The 24,976-nt window shown below is 41.5% G+C and overlaps 1 protein-coding gene across 6 annotated transcripts in view; it reads left to right on the forward strand.

The window, feature by feature from the left end:
- The first annotated feature begins 953 nt into the window (after positions 1-953).
- LOC115169850 (chloride channel protein 2) overlaps positions 954-24,976 on the forward strand; it is a 132,650-nt gene continuing 108,627 nt past the window's right edge. For 5 of the 6 annotated variants that reach the window (XM_029725880.1, XM_029725883.1, XM_029725882.1 and 2 more), the window contains exon 1: positions 954-1,375. In XM_029725880.1, the coding sequence (XP_029581740.1) occupies positions 1,235-1,375 (141 nt within the window). In that variant the 5' untranslated portion in view covers positions 954-1,234. Of the gene's footprint in view, positions 1,376-14,725; positions 14,966-24,976 lie in introns of those variants that run through there. The other variant, XM_029725885.1, reaches the window with a different exon arrangement.

Consider the following 24,976-nt stretch of genomic DNA (forward strand, 5'->3'; position numbering starts at 1 on the left):
ACCCTAATAATTTGGTCAATTTTTACCTCTTAATTTCACCTAACATTACTGTTCTGACTCGGTGGTGCTGCACATGTAGCCTATAACCTGTTTTTGAGAAATGTCATCATCTAATATTGTAAGAGGTTTCATTGTCTGCTTATATGTCCCCTTTATTTATCCTATGGTTCTGACTTGGTGTACAGGGGAAATACTGTAAGAGCAGCCCATGTTCGGCATTCTGTCACTGTACATTTCAAAAGTGCTGAACACATAGTTATATTGACTACGTCTGTCGTCGCTCGCTCATTAATGTCGTAATCAATAGCCAGGTGTAGCGGTGATAAGGATTCACTCCATTGTGCTGGAATGAAAAGCTCTGCTGTTGGTACAGCTTTATGTAGGCCCTAGCAGTTTTTGGGCACCGCTTATCGCCGTTATAGTGCAATTCATGTATTGTTTAGTGTTGTGTTGTGTCTTTGCTGGCATGCATCTTTGAGTTTGCCCCACCAAGATGTACATGCTAAAATCGCCACAGGTGCAATTAATGTATTGTTTAGTCTTGTGTTGTGTAGGAAAACGCTGTTTGTGTGTAGGCAGGCAGTCTGTGTGTGAGGCTGTGTGTGAAGTTGAGTGTTGAGTCTACGCCGTTGCAGGTTGCAGACAGACACACAGATGGACACAGACAGACAGACAATTATATTCCCTCCATGCCTTTATATCTATTTGCAGACAACTCAAATGACGCGGGTGAATTAAGAGGAACGCACCAGCAGCTCCCGGTAATGACAAACACGTCTGGACTTTCTTCACGAGGAGGTAAGGAGGTAATGGGAAACACTTGACACAGACGGAACCCGCATTGCATCATGGACACATGGTACCCAACTCGAGCCCCGCGGGAAAGAGACTAGCCTATTGCAGCTTTATTTATAGAATACTAATTTATGCCCAAAATAACGGTCACAGTCAAACACATTCGACCGGATAGCTCTGCTGTCGCTCTGAGGCTTCAGATGCAGCTGCTGTCGAAAGGCATGCGCATCGACGCGGATAAACGCAGAAGTTTGGGGTCCTGTGTGTACAGCGTGGGTGCACACAGCTATTCGTGCCAACCAGTCAAGGCACCAGCAACAGGCCACCGGTTATCACATATACCCGCGGAGAAGAGTGAATGAGATAGGAGAGTGCCTTTGCTTATGGATTAAATGACAATTGATCAAGGGGGAAAACTCAAGCTTTGAAGTTGGAGTTTATGCGCAGAACGCGCGGAGAAAGTCCTCATTTTGATTCACTCTGTTACACGAAAGATGGAGGGGCGCAGCTGACAGTTAGGGACCGTAGCCTCGAAGAGGAGAAGCACACCGGAGGAACCGAACTGCCAGAGGAGGGAAATGTGAGTAAGCTATGAATGAGCCCTTGGCAACCTGTTTCTGTCTCGAGTCCATCACGCCTATTACCGACGCTGGTATCCTGTCTTTCCCCGGTGAAGACGGGGTCAAATAATTTTGTTTTCATCATGTATCAATCGTTTAACTTCAGTCATGTGTTCATGCTCAAGGGCAAATGATTTGGTTATTTCTATACAGTATATATATATATATATATATATATATATATATATATATATATATATATATATATATATATATATATATATATCTATATATATATCGGCATCATATTGTATATTCTGGATAGGCTACAAAATGTTTCTATCCCAAATATTAAATAATTGTCAATGTAGTGACATCGGCCTATACATACGTCTCTCTTGGCATCTTTTATTTACACACAAAAACTTGTGAGGAGAAGAGGTATAGGTGGTTATGCATCCTATTCTACTTTGCGCATCAAGTCGTTGTAAGGGCTCAAGGTCCTTAAAAGGTCCCTTGCTGCGGTGGTTCCTCTTGAAATTACGCACACGAGAACGGCTATTTTATTCGCTCCGATGACTTCCCTTTATATATTTCCTGTAACGTTTGATAGGAAATGAATGTGCTATTCGTCTTCTAAGACCGGTATGCCATATTTTGAAATTGAACCCACTCATTGACGCTCATTAACAGATGCAGTCTCTGAGAAAAATGTGAATGACGTCATTGAGAAAGTATGATCCAATCTGGAGATTTTATTTGTTTCTTTAAATGGTTTGACCCACTTGGAAATCCGAATGACAAAAAGAGAAATGTAAATGTTTTTAAATGGTTTGACCCACTTGGAAACCCGGATGTGTACCCCCGTACATGTACACACACACACAGTGGGTTGCCAAAACAAACTCCACAGGTGTGTATTCATTCCAAATTGTACCTGTTGAGACTGAAGGTTGAACTGGGTCAGTGTGTTGGTGCTTGAGGCTGCGGAGCACCCAGTTCCACTTATTAGGGACAACATTACATCTATTTAACTACATAGCCACAGTAGTATCCGCAGGACATTCAAAGGAGAAACACACCTACAACAAATCAGAGAGAGAAAATAAATACATGTAATAACTCTTAACTCTTTGGGCCAGTGTCTGGATGATAATGGCTTGGATCATGTGTGAAATGCATGCATATTTGTGTGTGTATCTGTGTGTGCGTCAGGGGAAAACGACTGCCCCCTCTCATTGAAGCCACTGAAGTTCAAGGCCGGCCGTGGTACTGCTGGCATTGTTAGCAGAAAACAGGATCCCCCATTAAAATGTATGGAAGAATTTGGTAGATTTTCATGCAAATAAAAAAATGGTTGAAAGGCAATCATGTTACCAATAATTGCTTATAATACACCTAATGTATATCCTTTAACCGATTATTTTTAAATTGCACACAGAAGACGTTATAAGCAAGGTGCGAATTACGATACAGCCAGGGGGGCTCAGCTCTCCTAAATGCAACAAAAGTCCAACTTTGGGGGGGTCTCTAAATAATCCTAATTTAACCATTCGCCTATTTGTTTGAAATGTGTTAAATATGTTTTACAGTGTTAAATATAAAAATAAAGGCTTCCACATGAAACAAACACCCCCACCTCTCCGTCATGGATTAAACCATTTATCTCGATGTGGCAGAGCTGTCTACTCAGTATTGCTGAATTTCGGTCTTTTCCTTTCTACTTCCCAATTTACACCATTTGTTTGCCATTCGTCCTTGATAAAAAAAAATGCCTTTATTCCAATGCATTCGATTTATCAGTTGATTTATCATTGTTTGCTTTTGTCAGTCAGCTGTTTAGAGAGATCATTGCTATGTTTTCCAGGTGCGCGTGGGTAGGCTACTGGTGTTCTCCGTGCCATCTCTGGCCAGAAGTAGTAGACCGTTTATTTCACTTTATTATTTTTGATCAATATTTTTCTTTCCTGAATCAGCTGATGGTCAACAATATCACTAGACAACTAGCCTACAGCTAGACACCAATGCGCATCCAATCCCCCAATCAAGTAGGCTATATTTTAATGACAGTAGGCCTATAAGGTGACTCTTTCGGTTAGAAGATTATACTGAATTTGTATTTGATTTTAAGTAGTCTAATAATAGGGATTTTTCATAATTAACTGGGAGACACATTACCTTTAGCCATGCAGAATAGCTCATCTCACCACCATGCGTTTCCATCTCCTCCTCTCTCTCCTTTATTCCTTTCTAGAGCGTGCAGAGTCAACAGTTTAGCGAAATATTTTTTGTTGCGAAAACATGTTACTATCTATGTCCCCAAACAGGTTTCCCAAATTAAGCACTGGGTAGCTGCAGGAACAGGGTTGGAGAGCCCATGGTATACATAGTTTGGGCGGAATATCACCGTCGCGCAGCTGAGAGGGTACACTACCGGAAGTGGTGTAGGTCTAGTGGAGGATAAATGTCACACTTTTTTTTACTGCGACTGGCAATCAGAGTTTATCCACCAATTTGTTTTACCACTACATCACTGGCTACTGGTAGGCCTATTAGAAGTTGATGGTAATACACATTGTAGACTAGTCTAGTAAGTTGACCGTGTGTGTTAGGGTGACAATCCTGTTTTTCCCGGGACAGTTTCAGCCCCATTTCAGGTGTCCAGACTTTTCAGGCTGCAAAAAGGTCAATTTGTCAGCAAGACACATCAATTAATGTAGGCCTAAGGAATCACAATCGCTGAATGTCATTAGGAACACGTTGTGGTGTTTTGTAACAGATGTCTATTTCCATTCGTGAAATGGCACGAGTATGCATGCAATTTGGATGCCAGAATTATTTTATCTTACTGGTTGTGTTCATGCCACATTAAAAGGTAATTCATTTTGACCGTTTAAATTGTGTCTTTATTATTAGGCTCCCCAAATGTTTTTCTTCCCAATAGAGACCCCTGAATGTCATGGTGTAATTCACACTGCGCATTGGTTATAAGGATAATTTAGTTGCTAATGGCAGCCTGCAGTACCCCGGTTGACCTTCAACTTGAGTTACTCAATGAGAGGGGGCAGCACTGAGTTAGCCTGCGACGTCACTTCCTGGAGTAGGTCAAACTGCGCGTCTCCATAGATGGGGTGGTTGTTTAGCAACTATAGGGCAAAACATACAGGGTTGGCTTAGATTGTCATGTAAACTATATTTCACCTCTCTAATGTTTATTGAAAACAAATACATTTACACAATGAGCACTTGTTGACTCTCAAATACATTGTTACAGTTGTTGGTTAGCTAGCTATCGAATTTTTGCCATATTAGCATAGATATGACAACAGTCAAAATAAGACATGATATCAAGAACAAGATAAAACTAGCTGAAACGAGCCACCTAAGAATCCCCACATGGCAGCTTCTTGTCATAGTTACTAGCTATCTAGACATTCAGAATCATAACAAAACACAGACTTCTGCCCCATTGAAGCGTGCACATTGTTTTTTGTGACTTTGTCAGCTAACGCGTCTATGATACGCCAGCTTAACCGAAGGTCATTTGGCTTCACTGTGCTATTGAATCTTCACATAAGAATGAATGGTGTCACATGATTGATGGCTTTGTCCATTCATATATAGTTATTTGTATGCGTGCAGGCCGGTGATTCTGTTGGCCTGGGGTTCTGTTCCATTACCATGAGCCAGAGCCATGTATTCAGAGAGTTGGGCCAACTTTTAGAATGTTTAATATTGTTCTAATTCTACACATTCAGTTACATAGTTAAGTGATAATGCCCGAGAAGCCATGGTTTGGAGGATATATTGGCATGGCCCGAGATGACAATGGTTATTTTTTTTAATGTATTTTTATTCAAGTTTTACAAATTGTACATCAATGTAAGTACAAAGATTTTACCATATCCCATGACTAAAGGTCACATGGTGAGACATGACATCATTCACACTCATCATTTACATTTGAATATATGTCAGACAATCTGGATTTGGAAAAATGCACTCTATGTAAAACCTTACATTGTATGAGACCAAGACGAGCACAAGATGTAGTGGAGCGTACTCTATCAATCACCTCATTCCACCACTCCTGTGTGAATTCAACACCCATTTACCGTTCCCAAGCAAATTTAGTTTTGTTGTTTTTGTCTAATGACATAATACACAGATATATCTGAGAAATGACTGCTTTCTGTCAAGGTCATAGAGTCAATAAACCATCCCAGGGTTGGCAAGGGGGTGGAGCAGGGAAGCCAGAACATTGTGAGGAGACACAATGCCTAATTTGAAGGTAACGTAAAAAGTGAGATGGAGGCAAAGAGTATTTAGATGCCAGGTTGGGAAAACTAGAAGAAAAAAACATCAAGGCAAAGGGTGGCTACTTTGAAGAATCTCAAATATAAAATATATTTTGATTTGTTTAACACTTTTTTGGTTACTACATGATTCCATATGTGTTATTTCATAGTTTTGATATCTTCACTATTATTATACAATGTAGAAAATAGTAAAAAATAAAGAAAACCCCTTGAATGAGCAGGTGTGTCCAAACTCTTGACTACTACTGTAAGTCTTGGAAGGACTTAATACCTTTCCTTGTCCAGTAAGAGAAAGCATGATCTATTAGGGAAACAGGGAATAAGTGATTCTTATCAATAGGACCCATAGTAGATGCAGAGGAGAATTTAAAATGCAGTCAAAACTGGTACCAAATCTTAAGTTTGGAAAGCACTACAGGATTGCCAGTATAGGGAGAGGGGGGTGCTGGGAGAGAAGAGCAGAGTAATGCAGGAAGAGAAACAGAAATACAAGAATGTGGCACCATGGGGTATCTGGAGCATGTAACCAGAATAGCAATGTCTGAAAGTTGGCTGCCCAGTAATAGTATAAACAGTTGGGTAGTGCAAGTCCTCCTCTAAACTTGCATCTCTCAAGTAAAGATATACTGACTCTGGGTACCTTTCCTCCCAAGATAAATGTGGTAACAACCTGATTGATTGATTTAAAAAAAAACATTGGTTAAAAACAATGGGATAGATTGAAATATATAAAGGAATTTGGATAAACGGTTCATTTTTACAGCATTAATCCTTCCTATAAGTGATAGTAGTAAGCTACCCCATCTCTGAAAGTCAGATTTAATTTGCATAAGGATGGGATCAAAATTAGCAGAAAACAGAGCATGTAATGAATGAGTTACATTCACTCCAAGGTATTTGAAACCTCGTTTTTCAACCACTCCACACATTTCTTGTTAACAAACTATAGTTTTGGCAAGTCGGTTAGGACATTTGTGCATGACACAAGTCATTTTTCCCACATTTGTATACAGAAAGATTGTTTCAATTATAATTCACTGTATCACAATTCCAGTGGGTCAGAAGTTTACATACACTAAGTTGACTGTGCCTTTAAACAGCTTGGAAAATTCCAGAAAATGATGTCATGGCTTTAGAAGCTTCTGTTAGGCTAATTGAGTCATTTGGAGGTGTACCTGTGGATGTATTTCAAGTCCTACCTTCAAACTCAGTGCCTCTTTGCTTGACATCACGGGAAAATCAAATGAAATCAGCCAAAATATTGTAGACCTCCACAAGTCTGGTTCATCCTTGGTAGCAACTTCCAAACGCCTGAGGGTACCACGTTCATTTGTACAAACAGTAGTATGCAAGTATAAACACCATGGGACCACGCAGCCATCATATCGCTCAGGAAGGAGACGCATTCTGTCTCCTAGAGCTGAACGTACTTTGGTGCGAAAAGCGCAAATCAATCCCAGAACAAGAGCAAAGGACCTTGTGAAGATGCTGGAGGAAACAGGTACAAAAGTATCTGTATCGACATAACCTGAAAGGCCGCTCAGCAAGGAAGAAGCCACTGCTCCAAAACCGGCATAAAAAAGCCAGACTACGGTTTGCAACTGCACATGGGGACAAAGATCGTACTTTTTGGAGAAATGTCCTCTGGTCTGATGAAACAAAAATAGAACTGTTTGGCCATAATGACCATCGTTAGGTTTGGAGGAAAAAAGGGGAGGCTTGCAAGCTGAAGAACGCCATCCCAACCATGAAGCACGGGGGTGGCAGCATCATGTTGTGGGGGCGCTTTGCTGCAGGAGGGACTGGTGCACTTCACAAACTAGATGGCATCATGAGGATGGAAAATTATGTGGATATATTGAAGCAACATCTCAAGACATCAGTCAGGAAGTTAAAGCTTGGTCGCAAATGGGTCTTCCAAATGGACAATGACCCCATGCATACTTCCAAAGTTGTGGCAAAATGGCTTAAGGACAACAAAGTCAAGGTATTGGAGTGGCCATCACAAAGCCCTGACCTCAATCCTATAGAAAATTTGTGGGCAGAACTGAAAAAGCGTGTGCAAGTAAGAAGGCCTACAAACCTGACTCAGTTACACCAGCTCTGTCAGGAGGAATGGGCCAAAATTCACCCAACTTATTGTGGGAAGCTTGTGGAAGGCTATCCGAAACGTTTGACCCAAGTTAAACAATTTAAAGGCAATGCTACCAAGTACTAATTGAGTGTATGTAAACTTCTGACCCACTGGGAATGTGATGAAAGAAATAAGCTGAAATAAATCATTCTCTCTACTATTATTCTGACATTTCACATTCTTAAAATGGTGATCATAACTGACCTAAAACAGGGAATTTCTATTAGGATTAAATGTCAGAAATGGTGAAAAACTGAGTTTAAATGTATTTGGCTAAGGTGTATGTAAACTTCCGACTTCAACTGTATACAAGAGACAGATCCATGTGCTAAATTTGTCCCCAAATCCACATTTTTTTAAGAACAGCAAATAAGTACTCCCATTCAATTCTGTCGAATCCCTTCTCTGTGTCTAGGGAGATTACCACTTCAGGGGAGTGAGATACATTTTTCTAATAAATTATGTTAAACAGCATCCAAATATTAAAAATCTGTATCTGTCCTTTATAAAGCTTGTTTGTTCCTCTGATATGAGTCTTGGTAAGACTACTTCCAGTGGCCTCACTATCACATCCTCCAGCACCTTTACATCCACATTAAGGAGGCTTATGGGCCTAAATGAAGAACAGGAAGTGGGGTCTTTCCCCTCCTTAAGGAGAAGCGCTATTGAAGCCTGTGTTTGGGTAGGTGGCACGAGCCACATTCAAGTGACTCATTATACATAGATACAAGTAAAGGGGCTAACTTGGTATGGAATTTCTTAAAGAACTCAGCTGGAAACCCATCAGGCCCTGGAGCTTTGCTGTTCTGCATTGACTTGATAGACTGAGTAACTTCTGCAAGGCTGGGAGGAGAATCAAGGTCATCTGCAGTTTCAGCCTCAACTGTGGGAGTTTCCAGTTCACCCAAAAATGTAGTCATATTGGCAGTATCTGATGGAAATTCAGACATTTACGGGGAGGAATAGAAATATTTGAAGGTGTCATTGATCCCCGTAGGATCAGAAATCAAGCTATAAGAGGAATCTTTCATTTGGGGAATCAGGCCGGTAGCAGTGCTGCATTTTAATTGGTGTGCGAGCAGACGACTTGCCCTGTAGCCATGTTCATAGTAGGTACCACGTGAATTCAATTGTAACCATTCTGCATCTTTAGTGGACAAAATATTGTTTAAATGAGAAGAATAAGAAATAATGAAATAATGTATCTTCTAAGATAGGCCTTAACTGATTCCCATAAGAGAGAATGAGAGGCTGAGCTTGTCTGATTTGAAAAAATTAAATGATCAATAGAAGTGCAGATAACGTTACAGAAGTCTGCATCAGACAGGAGAATTACATCTCCAACAGAGAGGAGTACGAGTTTGTCCTGATAGGACTATGTCAAGGGCTAAAGGTCCATGGTCAGAAATTACGATGGATAAATATTCAGAAGAGGTGACATTTGGAAGTAACTTGTGATCAATAAAGTAATAGTCAATATGAGAAAAAGAATGGTGTACATGTGAAAAGAAAGAATACTCTCTTGCCTGGGGATTCTGAAATCTCCAGGGATCTGTACACCCGTTCTGAACCATAAAATCTAAGAAGGACTTTGACATAGAAGAAGGAGACATAGTTCTGGGGTTGGAGCGGTCTAACGCCGGGTTAATAACACAATTCAGATCCCTGCCAAATATCAAAAGATGGGTGTTCAGAGAAGGGATTTTCCCCAGCAGCACATTGGCAAATTCAACATCATCAAAATTGGGAGCATATACATTGACCAATACTACAGGTGTGTGCCAAATGGTGCCAGTTATGGTTAAATATCTCCCATTACTGCCTGAAATAACATTAGTAGTAGAGAAATGTAGTATTTTACTAATCAAAATTGCAACCCCTCTGGCTTTGGAGTTACAGAGAGGGAAAAAAGTATTTGATCCCCTGCTGATTTTGTACGTTTGCCCACTGACAAAGGTTTATTTGAACAGTGAGAAACAGAATAACAACAAAAAAATCCAGAAAAACCCATGTCAAAAATGTTATAAATTGATTTGCATTTTAATGAGGGACTCGTCAGTGAAGAGCACTTTTTGCCAGTCCTGTCTGGTCCAGCGACGGTGGGTTTGTGCCCATAGGAGAAGTTGTTGCCGGTGATGTCTGGTGAGGACCTGCCTTACAACAGGCCTACAAGCCCTCAGTCCAGCATCTCTCAGCCTATTGAGGACAGTCTGAGCACTGATGGAGGGATTGTGCGTTCCTGGTGTAACTCGGGCAGTTGTTGTTGCCATCCTGTACCTGTCCCGCAGGTGTGATGTTTGGATGTACTGATCCTGTGCAGGTGTTGTTACACATGGTCTGCCACTGCGAGGATGATCAGATGTCCGTCCTGTCTCCCTGTAGCGCTGTCTTAGGCGTCTCACAGTACAAACATTGCAATTTTTTGCCCTGGTCACATCTTCAGTCCTCATGCCTCCTTGCAGCATGCCTAAGGCACGTTCACACAGATGGGCAGGGACCCTGGGCATCTTTCTTTTTGTGTTTTTCAGAGTCAGTAGAAAGGCGTCTTTAGTGTCCTAAGTTTACATAACTTCGACCTGAATTTCCTACCGTCTGTAAGCTGTTAGTGTCTTAATGACCGTTCCACAGGTGCATGTTCATTAATTGTTTATTGTTCATTGAACAAGCATGGGAAACAGTGTTTAAACCCTTTACAATGAAGATCTGTGAAGTTATTTAGATTTTTACGAATTATCTTTGAAAGACAGGGTCCTGAAAAAGGGACGTTTCTTTTTTTGCTGAGTTTATGTAAGTAAGTGGAATGCAAATGTCACACGCGTCGTTATAGGTAGTGGACCAAACTGCAGCGGGTATAGTGAACATCTTCTTTTATTGAAGGAAACCAAAACACTTACACAAAACAAACGACGAAAACCAGTCCCGTAAGGTGCACTGACTATTCAAGGAAACAACCACCCACAAACACAAGAGAAAACTAACCCACTTAAATATGGCCTCCAATTAGAGGAAACGACAACCAGCTGCCTCTAATTGGAGGTCGTTCCAAAACCCCAACATAGAAATAGAAAAACTAGACAAACACATAGAAATAGAAAATATAGAACATAAAACAAAAACCCCGAAACACACAAACCAAACACCCCCTGCCACGCCCTGACCAAACTACAATAACAAACAACCCCTTTTACTAGTCAGGACGTGACAGCAAAGTAAAAATTTGGCATAATTAACTAATGTGTAGGAGCCTCGTCCACAAGCTTCTTCTCCATTCACATGCTCAACCGGAATCCAAAAACGTTATTTGGATTAATGCATTTCACGGTCATAGCCAGTGGTAGTTGTGAAATACACACCATCTTGAATGCGGTTTTAACCCATCAACATCCAGGATTAGACCCACCCATGGTATAACATTATTTTAAATATTCCCCATGTAATGTTAATGGGGCGCTGCCACCGCTGCCATTAAATGTTTTAGTGCCATGTAAAGACATCATAATGCAGAAATCTCAATTGCCCAACTCTCTAAAGCCCTGTTTTCATTGGCACTTTGAAGTCAACCCAGGTTGGGCTGGCCTTGGTGGGCTAGCTCACATTGCGTTTCCCCTTCCTCCAGAAATTAGAAGTTATGTCATGTTGCTAGGTAGCCAATGTGTGACTGCAGCTGGGTTTGCTAATGTTAGCTAGCAAGATGTTGGAGAATTTAATTCACACTCACCATGCTGTAACTAAAGTTACCCTATACTCCTGCCAGTGCCAGACAGACTCAGAGCCATATATTTAGCTTGCTGATGTTAGCTAGCTAGCTAAACAGTTAGCATCATGGCTAGCATAACAGGCTAGCTACCTAGCTTAATTCCTACCTTGATGCCATGGCATTGGCTATTAGCTAGCTAACCAAGCAAACCAGACGACAGGTTTTATATGATGTAGCTAGCTAGCTATCTAGCTTTCAATACGACCTGGCCAGCTAAAATACCTGCTATCTCACATTAGCTTGTTTCAACTTTGATTTGATAGCTAATGTTAAGTAGCTAGCGTTCAAGGGCTGACTGTTCTCACAAAAGTTTATTGTTTAGTGGAAAAATGTATGAAGGATCCAGCTTTGGTGGTAATTCGTGTCATGTCTGACAACTGCAGTACTGCTTGTCCATGTGCTAGCTAACAGCAACAAGCCCAGATGAGCTAGCTAACATTGTGTCAGCATCAAGCAGTGATCAGCTTGGTGGTGGCATAGTAAGGGCGTCACCATCCCGAATTCTAATCGAGCTGGCACCAGTTGTGAAACTGGGCAGCGCTGGCCCGAGTTTCCCTCAACCCAGCTCGAATTTGAGAATTCCATTCGAGCTAGCTTGAATTTGGCCCTAATTTGGCCCTAATTTTAAGTGCCAGTGGAAATGGGGCTTAAATAGATGGCTCTGCCATGAGCCAATTCCATTACCGTGCCAACAGCCTATCAACAGCCTCAATACTGCAGTGAAATTCTTCTGTCTCAGCCAATCAGAAGCTGTTTCTCTCAGGGGAATTCAGTCTTTCATTTCATAAAATATCAAAGCCACTGATACCCAAAGGCCCTAAAGGCCTGGAGCTAAATGGCAAATACGCACTGCACAACAAACAGAATATATATTTAGTATGCTAGTTGAAAACCACAACATGTAATATTAATAAGGAACAAATGCAGTGACCGATTGCCCAGTTTTGTAGGCTGCAGATTGGGTGAGTGAAAGGTCAATGTTGAGTATCATCAAAAGTTGACAAATTCAGTTTTGAATATGGGGTATGAAATCATATTGTCCTTCAGCAGACAGATTTGTCTGTATTCTGTCTTGTTCTAAGGGCAGTTGGAACAAATGGGATTGGTTGAAGCTCAACAGTCAGTGGGCAGAGCTTGTGCTAGCTGGAAGGTTGGTGATGGATGGGGTGCAGGGCGGAACACGCAGGATGCTATACAAGGTTGCTGGTTCAAATTCCACCCCAACTCTAACCCTAAACTAAATACATTGGAATTACTTGCTTAAATGTAACCAATCAAATGTCAAGGAAAACTCCACTGAGCATTCATGAATGTCTTGAAACTTGGTTCAACCCATTCAAATCTCCCATTGCACTCATCTCTTGCTCTTGACAGAAAGGCAAAGCCTTTTACTCCCTCTTTATCTTTAGCACTAAATTATCCATTCATCTTCAGAATGTCCTCATGTCAAAAAGTGCTTTTTGATGGTTCGTCTTGACGTCTCTTTTCCCTCTGATTGACTCATTGACTGTGCGATGACGGATGGCGATGTATAAGCAGTACTGTAAATGAACACTGTAACTTTAGTGGGTGATTCAAAACACTGCATGCACTCAATGGGCTAGTACTTTATGACCCTGCATAGCTACCAGCATAGCAACTAGTCTATAATCCATTTGAATTACAGTACCTTTACTTTATTAGGTGAAACAGAGCTGAGGGCTCTTATTCCAGCCCTGATCACCCAAGCACTTATCTATCCCTTTTCCCCACTAATCCATTGTGGAGAGACTGGTTCTAAATGCTGTTATTGGGATTGTACTGCAGTTCCCTTTTCCCTGAGCACTCAGTGTGTTAAAAGCATAGCTGTGTCAACTGTATGGCTACTGTGCTGTACATCTGAGAGATACTTTGGCGTACAGCCAGGCCATGGTTAGTCAATCCTCCTAGACCCAGACGTTGCTTATCTGAACTGAGATCCAATTTATACCACACATGCAGACAACAGAGGCTAAAGTGTAGATTTATGTATCAAGGAAGCCATGGACTATGCATGTCAATTGGATGCGGCTCTACAGACAGCCTCTCCTGTGTATATTATAGGCTGAGAATGAGTAAAGGCGAGTATATGTGTGGAAACTGCTCTCAGCAAGGACAATTGTCCAGAAGAGAGAGCATGTTCCATTCTTTTTGCCATCCTCCAGAGAGATAAGTGGATGTTTTCGCTACTGGATACCAAAGAGTCTTGAGAGCAGATTTGCTGTAACATTCCATTTGATTCCCTGTTTAAGTTCAGGTGAAAGGGACATGGGAACAATAACATGTATATTCAGCAGGCCTTCCTGCAGCCACAGCTCCATACACAAGTAGCCTCAGTTGTCTTGCGCGGTGCTATTCAGCGGCAGTGGTGCTGAAATCAGCTATCAACTGTCTTCTATTTACTTTGCGCTGATTGTGGTGTTCTCCATGGTGCTGAATGCTCGTGCTCCAGTATTGGGGTACAAAAATGGATTACCGCAGGCCAGTTTAGATGTCTTCATTTATTTTCTGCTTTTCCCAGAAACTGTTAGGCCATTAGCCACGTTGACAGTCCTTTACTAGGTCTATTCTGGATTAATTAGCACTTTAATGATCATTTTGTTTTAATCGATATGTCTGCAAAATATTGGACTAGTCTTTATACAGAAAGTCGCAAGTTACATATATTCCAGGAGTCCCAAATACATAGTTAATTGATGATCATTAAGTCAGTTACTTCTTAATTAACTGAGCAAAAATGAAGCATATCTACTCTCCTGAACTGAGGTAGGATGAAATTGCTTCTTGACAATGATTTAAGATCAGTTTAGTGTTTTTCTGGCCCATATAAACTGTACTTTGGGCTACTGTATTGTTCTTTAAACAAGTGTAGCTAAGGTTATTTATTACCAAACCTCAATGATAACTCACCAGTTCTCACCTGCAGGCAAAAGAACACCGGAGCGCCAACGGATAGATTCAAGGAGAAACAGATAAGAGGTATTGGAACGAATACAATACATCATTGTAAGGTCATTGTGCTTGGACCCTGCACCACCCCTGCAAAATACAAAACATTAACTCTTCTCCCTGCGAACTCAGCTGGGACAGACTGTACCAACGCTTGGAGGAGGGAATCGGCGTTGAAACAACCCGCATATGCGGCTACTCATCTGGCTCTGATCGCGCTAGTTTTTCAGTAGCAGCGGAGGGATTAGGCTATGATAATAACCTGTTACACAGCACACGTATCGATGGCTATAGCTGTCTAAAGGCCAAAACATTCATCTCGTGAGTGACAAATGAATGCGCACCGTGGATAGGTCATATGGATGAGGATTTTGAGACGATGCCGGCAAAGGACAAAGCCGAGAATCGGTCGCTCCAGTACCAGCAAACTTTGGTAAGTTTTTTGTGGGATAAGCCCTTACCCTTCATTATTTGTTCATGTAAAGTTATGAGTGCAAATCACGTGGCGATATGCACCATGAATTTTAAATCCCGGGACACAGTCAATGTTTCAGAACAATGTCCGGGACACGGTGAGTTTCAGAACAATGTCATTCACAGAACATTGGAATCCCAGAGAGTCTGATGGTGCTTTTTCCTCCATATAATTGTTGTTACTGGGCTGCTGGGCTGCTTGCGAAAATATGTGGCAGCGACTAATAGATTCAAGACAAACATCCATTTCAAACGCCTGGCAATTTCAAAAGCTGGGCACCGGCATTTTGTGTATATGTGTGTGTGTATGCGTGTGTGTGTGTGTTTGATTGCCTGCGTGTGTGTGTGTGCGTGTGACAGTGATTCGTGGTTTGTATTCCAGTGTGAAATGTTGATCTCAACACACTAGGCACATAGGTCAATTCAACGTCTATTCGACGTTGGTTCACCGTCATTTAATTGAAATGACGAGGAAACAACGTTGATTCAATCAGTGTGTGTCCAGTGGGAAGGAACAGTTACAATACGGAGTGGCTAGTTGGACTTAAAAGGCTGCCCGCCGGTTGCCGATAACGCACTCAGTCGGGATCATCCATCGTTCAGCGCGCTATTTTGATAGCGCTGTGAAGTGGAGCAGAGCATGGAAGGTGGCTTGCCAGGTTTCACTGATTTATTAAGTGAATGACTGGTTGGCTGTTTTTTTTAAAATTCATAAATGCATAAGGTATATAGAGCTAGGCTGTATCACTGCAGAGGCCTACTCTCTCATCCTTTTGTGCTGTCTCTCTATCCTCCTCTCCTTTTCCACCATCCTCTCACTCTCTCCAACCTATTTCCATCCACTTTCCTCCACCCAACTCATCTTCCTTCCCTCTTTTCCACTTCATCTTCCTTTCCCCCTCACTCCTTCTTTTCCTTGTTCACTCTGTCCTTCAATTGCTCCACCTGTGTGTACATATTTCAGCCCATCTACACATGAACTAAAAGTGTATCTGATATGAATAATAATTGTTTTGAACACTTATGTGATTGATAGATGCAGCCTGGAGCACTTATAGGGATATCTATAGAGAGAGAGTGATCACACAGGATGCAGAGAGAAGGAGAGAGCGAGAGAGAGTAATCAGACTGGGATGCAGAGAGATGGACTAATTGAGAGAAGGAAGGATTGAGAGAGAGAGATTGAGTGAGAGACACAGAGAGAGACAGAGAGAGATTGAGTGAGAGACACAGAGAGAGACAGAGAGAGATTGAGTGAGAGTGATTTGACCAGGATGAAACGAGATGGGACTGACAGATAAATGTGTTCCTCCATAACTATGTGTTTCTTTTACTGAAGTCCAGCCTTTTGTGTGTGTGTGTGTGTGTGTGTGTGTGTGTGTGTGTGTGTGTGTGTGTGTGTGTGTGTGTGTGTGTGTGTGTGTGTGTGTGTGTGTGTGTGTGTGTGTGTGTGTGTGTGAGAGAGAGAGAGAGAGAGGGAGAGGGAGAGAAATACTGCAATCTCATCAGACTGCGTTCCTTTATCTATATGAGACTGCAGTAGTTGTCTGTCTCTGTGGCTCTTATGAGTGTGAGAGAGAAAAAGAGAGGGAGAGGGGCTCTCAATGCATTTTTTGAGGTTTTGTGCTCTGTAGGTAGGCATCAAGTGGCAACAGCACACCCGGACAACATGCTAGTGGTGCATATGTGGGAGTGTCTCGTATATGTGGGAGTGTCTCGTATATATGGGAGTGTCTCGTATATGTGGTGTATGTGGGAGTGTCTCGTATATGTGGGAGTGTCTCGTATATATGGGAGTGTCTCGTATATGTGGTGTATATATGGGAGTGTCTTGTATATGTGGTGTATATGTGGGAGTGTCTCGTATATGAGGTGTATATATGGGAGTGTCTCGTATATGAGGTGTATATATGGGAGTGTCTCGTATATGTGGGAGTGTCTTGTATATGTGGTGTATATATGGGAGTGTCTCGTATATGTGGGAGTGTCTCATATGTTATGCATATATGGGAGTGTCTTGTATATGTGGGAGTGGCTTGTATATGTGGTGTATATGTGGGAGTGTCTCTTATATGTGGGAGTGTCTCGTATATGTGGTGTATATGTGGGAGTGTCTCGTATATGTGGGAGTGGTTTGTATATGTGGGAGTGTCTTGTATATGTGGTGTATATGTGGGAGTGTCTCGTATATGTGGGAGTGTCTCGTATATGTGGGAGTGTCTCGTATATGTGGTGTATATGTGGGAGTGTCTCGTATATATGGGAGTGTCTCGTATATGTGGTGTATATGTGGGAGTGTCTCGTATATGTGGGAGTGTCTCGTATATGTGGGAGTGTCTCGTATATGTGGGAGTGTCTCGTATATGTAGTGTATATGTGGGAGTGTCTCGTATATGTGGTGTATATGTGGGAGTGTCTCGTATATGTGGTGTTTATGTGGGAGTGTCTCGTATATGTGGTGTATATGTGGGAGAGAATCTGTATTTTTTTTGTCTCTTTTCTTGTTTTGTGTCGATAGGTTTCTTTTGGTGCACATCCGTGTTCAAGAGTGTGTGTGTGTGTGTGTGTGTGTGTGTGTGTGTGTGTGTGTGTGCAAGTGTTCATGTGTGTTGGTCTGTGCCCCTGCCCTCTGCACATGTATGTAGCGTGCTGCATATGAGACAGAGGGCTATTTTCAGTCTCTATGGGTGTTGACATCAATGTAAGTTATGTGTCTCAGTGAGGCGTTCAATAGTAATGTAAAATGGCGGTCGGAGTCTCTCCGCTACGTGTTGTCTGGTCTGCCCTTGTCTTCTCCTCTGACCGCTATCCAACAGCACCATGATCGATGTCCTCATCCTTCACTAGCTCTGGACCTCCAGTTCATTACAGAGAAATAGATGGCCTATACAAATGCATGTGTAAGGGATGTGTGTGCCTGTGTGCCAGCATGTATGTGTGTGATGTATGGTGTGTGTACATACACGTGTGTGATGTGTGTGAATGTATGACTCAGACTCAGATTGCAGCCTGTGCTTTATATACAGTGCATTAAACTCCCTTCATCTGAAATGGAGGCAGGCCTTTGTTCTCCTCAGGGAGAATTGATTGACATATGGCTCATATTTCAGACATTAATCCAAATATGTGAGAGAGGTAGCTGACATTTACTTTGAAGCCAGCGGGCCCAGTACCTTTTGAAAACACATGTAGAAATCTAATATGGGGTTTAAGTTTGACAGATGCCTCTGCTGTGTATTGGTTTTTAAACAGAGCCTGCGCCTCGGAACTACAGATGGGGCTGAAACCAAAAATATCTCTTGTTTTATTAGACCAAGGGTGGGCTATTTTACACTGTCAGGTCTGGTGTCCAGCAGTGATGTAGTGAAATACACGTATACACCATTTATATCCTTTGGAGAATAGCCTAGCATTTAAAATGAACCAGTAATGGAACTAAAATTGCCTTTGTTAGCATTAGCGTTTCCCTTTCTCTTTACCACTACATTACTGCCAGTGTGGGTGCAGGTGTTTGCTCCATCCAGGCAGTAACACACTCAAATAATCATAATCCATCAAGCCTTTGATGAGTTGAATCAGGTGTGTTGTTGCTTGGCTGCAAGAAAACCCTGCATCCATACGGACCCTTGCAGGGTAAGATTTTCCATCCATTTACAAGACCATTTCTCCCACTTAGGGAGTGCAGGAATAGTGTTGGATGGGATGTGGGAAACACACAGAGCGTAGTTCAGACAGAGCACAGTTAAGATCTTTACGATAACTTCTAAACAAAGCTATGATGTCATGTTGTAATCTCCAGCTATATGCTTTAACTCTGAACAGTACTTCAGAGACAGAAATTGATCGACTGTGGCTATGGAGAAATAAATCTGATTGGCGTAAACAGATTTGCTATGTTGATCCTTTTCATTTAACCTTTACCAGGATGGAAGTCTTTTGAGGTCAGAGGTTTGAACCAGTTTTTTGAGTCTTGGCAAGACATCAGTGTTCAGGTTGATGCCAAATTTTGGTAGTGGATGAGGTGAGTTGAGGTGACTTCCCATTGAACACCTGCATAAAAAAGTGCTATACAGTATACAGTAAATCCACATATTATAGTCACCATATGGTAGGGTTTAGGTCTGTTTCCAGACAGTACTTGTTGTTCCTTACTTTGACCCATCTGTGACCCAGGATGACATGCCTGAGTGGGCATTTTAAATCCACGGGGGGCAACAACTAGTACTGTTCACATGTATCTGAAATGTAGCCGTACACATCAACAAGCATCGCTTTATATAATAACACAAGAAAGATACTCGCCCCACTACAACTTGTGTATCCGAAATGCAGCGATGGCTGCAGTAGGCCTACACATAATTTGCGCCTACCAACACGCACAGATCAGCTCAACAGGCTGAGCATCACTAATTTATCAAAAATTCTTACAGGCTTCATAACTTAAACTTCAATAATGAGATCTATAGGCTACATTTCTGTTAAATGTGTGACACAATGCAATATTTTCTGTGTGGGAGAGTTTTGGAAATCTAACTCAGTCGAACTAAGCGCATATTCTATAGTCATAGCTGATGTGAAATGTCCTACATGACAGTAGCTAATTTGAATCTGCCGCGAATAAGAGTAAATGCCAATTCCGAGTGCAACACACAAACACACAAACAGTATAGCAAGAGAGGGAGAGAAAAAGTAGGCTATGTGACGTTTTCATAGTATTGACATCACTTTTACATACGGCCAGGGGCGGAAATCCCGGGGGGGGACGGGGGGGACACGACCCCCCCATCCTGGGGAAAATATGATTTGTCCCCCCCAATATATCACTGAAACATAACTGTGTCATTTAAATAATATTAATAATACGCATTGAAAGCAATTGTGCTGATTATAGACACTTAACCTCTACGGGCCAAGGGGCAGTATTGAGAATTTTTGAAAAAATATGTGCCCATTTTTAACTGCCTCCTACACTAACTCAGAAGCTAGAATATGCATATTATTGTTCAGGTTTGGATAGAAAACACCCTAAAGTTTCTAAAACTATTTGAATGGTGTCTGTGAGTATAACAGAACTCCTATGGCAGGCAAAAACCTGAGAAGGTTTCATGCAGGAAGTACCCTGTCTGACAAGGTGTTGTTGTTCTTGCTTCTGTTTATTGAAGAGTCAGGATCTTAGCTGTAACGTGACAATTCCTAGGGCTCCAATAGGCTCTCAGAACCCGGGAAAAACCTGAACGATGACGAGGCAGCCTCAGGCTGAAACACAGAATCCCCTTTTCCAAGTGTCCCATCAGAGGACAATGGAATTAGGCGCGTGTGCGATTCGACCCCGTGCAGTATTTTCCTTTGGCTGTTTAGCTAATTGCAGATTCCCGGTCGGAATATTATCGCTTTTTTACGAGAATAATGGCATAAAAATTGATTTTAAACAGCGGTTGACATGCTTCGAAGTACGGTAATGGAATATTTAGAAATTTTTTGTCACGTTCTGCGCCATGCGCACGACCGTGATTTACCATTCTGATAGTGTCTAGAACGCACGAACAAAACGCCGCTGTTTGGATATAATGATGGATTATTTGGGACCAAACCTACATTTGTTATTGAAGTAGAAGTCCTGGGAGTGCATTCTGATGAAGAACAGGAAAGGTAAGACCATTTTTCTTATAGGAAATGTGATTTTGGTGAAGGCTAAACTGGGTGGGTGTCTAAATAGCTAGCCCGTGATGGCTGGGCTATGTACTTAGAATATTGCAAAATGTGCTTCATCCGAAAAGCTATTTTAAAATCGGACATATCGAGTGCATAGGGGAGTAATGTATCTATAATTCTTAAAATAATTGTTATGCTTTTTGTGAACGTTTATCGTGAGTAATTTAGTAAATTTTTAGTAAATTCCCCGGAAGTTTGCGGGGGGTATGCTTTTTCTGAACGTCACATGCTAATGTAAAAAGCTGGTTTTTGATATAAATATGAACTTGATTGAACAGACATGCATGTATTGTATGACATAATGTCCTAGGTGTGTCATCTGATGAAGATCATAAAAGGTTAGTGCTGCATTTAGCTGTGGTTTGGGTTTTTGTGACATTATATGCTAGCTTGAAAAATGGGTGTCTGATTATTTCTGGCTGGGTACTCTGCTGACATAATCTAATATTTTGCTTTCGTTGTAAAGCCTTTTTGAAATCGGACAGTGTGGTTAGATCAGTCCTTCTCAAATAGTGGGGCGCGCCCCCCTGGGGGGGCTCGGAGCGATGCCAGGGGGGGCGCGTGACCCCGGGGAACACGCTTTTTTTTGCCGCGTAGTAGTTTTTTTTTTAACCGAACAAGAGCACACAGCACAGAGCAGGAGATATGAAGTGCAGATAACAAACCCTTAAGAGACACCATGGAAAAATATTTAACAGGGATGAGAAGAAAGGCGGAGAGAGACGGAGATAATGAGACAAACGTAAGTCTCCCGAAAGCTAAGACGAGGAAATATGACGAAGCGTATGTCGCGCTTGGCTTCACTGTGACTACGGTGGGAGACGAGGAAAGACCGGTATGTTTACTGTGTCTAAAAATGTTGGCAGCGGACTGCGTGAAGCCAAATAAATTAAGGCGTCACTTAAAGACATTACACCCCAATCACGCTTATAAGCCGCTTGAGTTTTTTTCAGCGAAAACGTGCCGAATATTGTCAACAATCGTCCCGCTTTGTGAATGCTACTTCAGTAAACCAGCGAGCACTGTTAGCATCATATAAGGTGGCGTACCAAATTGCTCAGTGCAAAAAACCCCACTCCATAGCAGAGGAGCTGATACTGCCTGCAGCATTAGACATGGTCTCTGTCATGCTGGATGACGCAAGTGCTGCAAAAATAAAAACTATCCCTCTGTCCAATGACACTGTCGCCAGACGTATAAATGACATTGCTAACGATATTAAAGAACAGCTGGTAGATAAACTCAAAGACAAACGTTTTGCCTTACAGTTCGATGAAGCAACTGACAGCAACAAAGACTGTTTGTTTATCGCTTATGTACGTTTTGACATGACAAACTCCCTGTGTGAGGATCTACTTTTTTGTAAATATGTCAGAGACAGAGCCACAGCTGAAGAGCTATTCAAAATGCTGGACTACTTCCTGACTGAGAATTGGCTAAAGTGGGAGAATTGCATTGGTGTTTGCAGTGATGGTGCACAGACCATGGCAGGGATGAGAAAAGGACTTCGGGCACTCATCAAGAAGGCCTCACCTAATGCTGAGTGGACACACTGTGTTATACACAGAGAAGCACTGGCATCAAGGCACCTTTCCTCTGAATTAAGTGAGGTTATGACTGACATTGTAGGTGTAGTCAATTTTATAAAGACCAGACCACTAAAAACAAGAGTCTTCTCTGCTATCTGTGAGGAGATGGGAGCTGAACATCAAGCTGTGCTGTTTCACAGTGAAGCAAGGTGGCTGTCACGAGGAAAAGTCTTGTCCCGAGTTTTTGAGCTCAGAGAGCAGATAAGAATGTTTTTGGAGCAGGAGCACAAGTATGACATCACAGAAAAATGTAGTGATGAGAACTTCCTGGCAAAACTGGCCTACCTGAGTGACATATTTGGAAAGCTAAATGAACTAAATCTACAGCTTCAAGGGAAAGATAAACACCTCCCTCAGGTCACAGACAAGATCAGCTCTTTCACTCGAAAGCTTGCAATGTGGGGCAGGCGACTTGATGAAGGAAATACTGATTCATTCGAGAACCTGCATGAATTTGTTGACACTACTGACTATGATGCCACCTCAGTGATTCCATATATTAAGGAGCATATTTCATCACTGATGGGATTCTTTAAAAAGTACTTCCCTGAAAACAGTTCCCAATATGACTGGGTGAGAGATCCTTTCAATGCACCAGCTCCAACTGGTTTCAGCTCTGCAGAGGAGGACCAGTTCATTGATATGACGTCTGACTCCACATTGAGACTGAGGTTCACATCACAGACACTGAGTGAATTCTGGCTGAGTGTAGAGAGGCAGTATCCACTCTTAGGGCAGAGGGCCATGGGCATTCTTCTTCCTTTTGCAACATCTTATCTTTGTGAGACTGGCTTCTCTGCTGTTGCTGCACTGAAGACCAAGTACAGGTCCCAGCTAAACATTGAGCAGGAGCTGAGAGTTGCAGTATCATGCTTCAAACCCCGCTTCGAAAAGCTGTGCTCTGCAAAACGTGCTCATTGTAGCCATTAATCCTGACTTCCTCATTTTGATTAAAAAAAAAAAATCAGCACAAATTGTTTTATTCATTTTTGTTTTATAGGTCAAAATGTTTCATATATTGTGCTCCTGAGTTAATGTTGCTGATCAATTTGAATTTATTATTATTTATTGATTATATTTAATTTTATTTTTCAGTATCAAATGGTCAAAAAATGTTTACAGTTTAAATAAGGGTTTAATTTTTTTTTAAATTTCTGGCAAATTGATGCACTTGAAGTCTTTTCTGTTACAAACTAAAAAAAACAATGTTAATAAAGTTATTCTTTGTTGTAAGTTGATCTATATTTCTTTCTTTTTTCTTTTTCTTTAATGTTAATAAGGATACAATGTTATGCAGAGGTGTACTTATAACAATTTTATAGACAAATGATACTATTTACAGTCGCGGCGGAGAGTTGGGGGGGGCGCGAAATGTTTACTTCTTCCTAGGGGGGGCGTAACAGAAAATAATTGAGAAGCACTGGGTTAGATTAACGAGAGTCTTGTCTTTAAATGGCTGTAAAATAGTCATATGTTTGAGAAATTGAAGTAATAGCATTTCAAACGTTTTAAAAATCGCTCCACAGGATTCAACTGGCTGTTACGTAGGTGGGACGAATTCGTCCCGCCGGTCCCATAGAGGTTAATAGCGCGTTTTTAAGTTTCAAAAGATTGCGACCCCCCCACCCTTTGCCTCACAATGGTTTGATCCACTGCCAGTTCCTTAGTTGGCAAGGTAACAGAGGGGTCGTATCTACTGTCTGAAAGGCACTCAATGAACGTAACTGACGTGAGGTTAATCCAGTCAATCGCGCACACACACTAGCTGAATATGCAGAGCTAGCGCGCAAATATTAACTATTAAGCTAGCTAGTACCTATTCCATTTATGTGGCCTCGTCAAATATGGAATCTTTGCTATAGTCAATTTATTCCAAGATCAGCATGCAGATGATGTAAATTAGTGCTTCAAAGTCCCTGTGATAAGGTTAGCGATAAACTGAAGTCCAAACTGAACAGAACTACACTCTCTTCTACCATTGTCTTAAATATATTTAATGGTCTCGTTACAAAAGCTAAATTGTCCCAAGGGAACTTTTATTTATTTATTTTATTTAACCCGGGTAGCAAAGATTATAGCAAACACCACTGAAACAGAATTGGTGCTCGCTAGCTTTGCAAATTCAGCTATTGTTGGAAGCCAGCCAATATGAAACAAACTATTAAAATTACAAAAGGTTGCAGCATATGTTGTGTAAATGGTGAACTCATACAGCTGTCAACTCTTGTCATTTTAATCCGTTTCACATTTGCTAGCTACCTTTTAGATCGAAGCCCAAATAGAATGATAAAAGATAAGATGATAGAAGCCCATCTCCTACTGTAAATAACCTACACACTGTGTGTGTGTGTTGCCAGCCAGCCAGCCAGGTAGAAAAATGGCAGAAAAATAAAAGACGGACATCAGAGTATTTTTCAGTACACCAAAACGCAAAGTAAGAACCCTAGTAGCCTAATATCTCAAAGACTAGTTGATAAAATGTTCATAAGAAAGAAATGAAATTCTAATGGAAATGTTTCACAATGATGTCATTAGGCAGAGCAGGCAACAGATGGCACACAGACAGCAGAGTTGGGGACAGATATGCAGGGACAGACTGGCAGAGACAGGGAGTCTCAGGTAAGTTTGTTGAGTCTTTGGCAACATTATGAAAGGTTCTCAAATTTTTT

This window comes from Salmo trutta, chromosome 31 (assembly GCF_901001165.1).
Source record: "Salmo trutta chromosome 31, fSalTru1.1, whole genome shotgun sequence".
Taxonomy (NCBI): Eukaryota; Metazoa; Chordata; class Actinopteri; order Salmoniformes; family Salmonidae; genus Salmo; species Salmo trutta.